Here is a 1,647-nt window from a genome sequence, read left to right on the forward strand (position 1 = left end):
AAGTCAACGTGTCTCCTTTATGAACATTCATCACTCAAATGGATTTGACTTTCCTTTAAATGGCTCCTCCATTGTATGTAAAGTGACAGAAAATGAAGAAAAAAATCCTCAAAACCATTCACTTTATATACTGCGCAAATCCCGTTCAGTCTTCTCATCATGCCTGCAAACAGCTTCAGAAATGTCATGGTACATATTTCAATAAAGAAAATACTTTTCGGGAGTGTATCCCTGAAAAGGAAGACACAACTTAAAATAAAGAATTAAAGAATAGCTAATGAAAACAACCAGCATTTAATTATTTCAAAGGACATAAATAGTACTTGAAACTGTGAAAACAGAAAACAATAGGACAGGGTTTATTTAGTGCATAATACTCTTTAAATATGAAAAGAAATAAAGAAAACATATGGTATCCATACAACCCTGCCTATTAAAGCAAGTTTTTCTTCTCCGGACTTCACTTGACCTCATAGGCACTGGAGTTTCACTTCAATGCCTTGTCCTCATGACTGTCTTCACCTCTCTACACAGAAGCCGGGCTTGTTTGGGGAAGAAACCCACTCCTGTCCAAACAATGGTCTTTGCTTCATAACTTTGTTTTCTTTTTCAGATAAATTCAGGAGCCTGGCAAGGTTTGCTGCAAATGAGCTACAGGAGAACCCCAAGCTTTCACTTCCTGCCTCATGCCCAACAGTTCCACATCTTTGGAGTGCTGGATCTAAAACCTGCCAATCCCTTCCAGCTGATGCCTCTCACAGGGACAAAGTGAAGGAGGCTGCCTGAATCTTCCCTTATGTTTTCAAAAATGTCACACCCACCCAACTTGCTGCACTCCTAACAGCCACTTGCAGTAGTGGCTTCACTGCATTACATTACCCATTGTGTGCATGAGCTGATCCAGTGTCTACCATGCCTGAACTAGAGCGACTGGGTGGATCTAGGCCTCCTGCCAATGCTGGCCAGATCCAGAGGAACATCCTGGAGGAACATGTGGAATTGTGGTGGTTCCAGCAGCCCAGAAAATCGTTCCTTTGCTATGGGGGTGGCTGTGGCACTCATCCTGGCCTGCGGGGTCGGTGGCATTGCCCTGCTGTACAGTACTAGCAGCCGTTCTGGGGAATGGAGGCTAGCAGTGGGCACCACACTCTGCCTACTGGCACTCTTAGTATTACTGAAGCAGTTGCTGAGCTCAGCCATCCAGGACATGAATTGCATTCGCAGCCGGGAGCAGGTTGAGCTGCTGAAGAGTGGTGGTGCCTCAGGACTGTGCTGTGCTGCTCTTGACAGCCCTGGTGCTACTGGTGTGCGGCACAGTCCTCACTGCCCTTTCCTCCACTGCTACTACCAGTAGCAGCACCAGCACCACACGGCCCCTTGCCAGCATGTTCATCAGTGGTATTGTGCTCACAGCTTCGGGAGCTATCCTCTTGCTCAGCCTGCTTCTTTATTTGACATGGACCTCTTGTCGCTCCGTCACATCTCACACCCGAGACACTGGCAATGACCGGGCCCTCTTCACAATATCAGGACACATTGCAGCCAATCAGCAGCTCGCCACTACCTCTAGCACAACCAACCTTATTTAAGCAATAGCTGCTGCCTCTGGCAGAGAGTAAGGTGGCTTTAACTCAAGATTCAGAACTG

At 46.7% G+C, this 1,647-nt stretch overlaps 1 protein-coding gene across 1 annotated transcript; it reads left to right on the top strand.

Moving 5' to 3' along the window:
• Positions 1-625: 625 nt before the first annotated feature.
• Positions 626-1,647, top strand: TMEM125 (transmembrane protein 125). The gene is given in 3 exon segments (XM_060233300.1): positions 626-1,041; positions 1,043-1,264; positions 1,266-1,647. Coding segments are annotated over 3 exon segments (675 nt in total). The 5' UTR covers positions 626-912; the 3' UTR covers positions 1,590-1,647.

Source organism: Heteronotia binoei, chromosome 2 (assembly GCF_032191835.1).
Source record: "Heteronotia binoei isolate CCM8104 ecotype False Entrance Well chromosome 2, APGP_CSIRO_Hbin_v1, whole genome shotgun sequence".
NCBI lineage: Eukaryota > Metazoa > Chordata > Lepidosauria > Squamata > Gekkonidae > Heteronotia > Heteronotia binoei.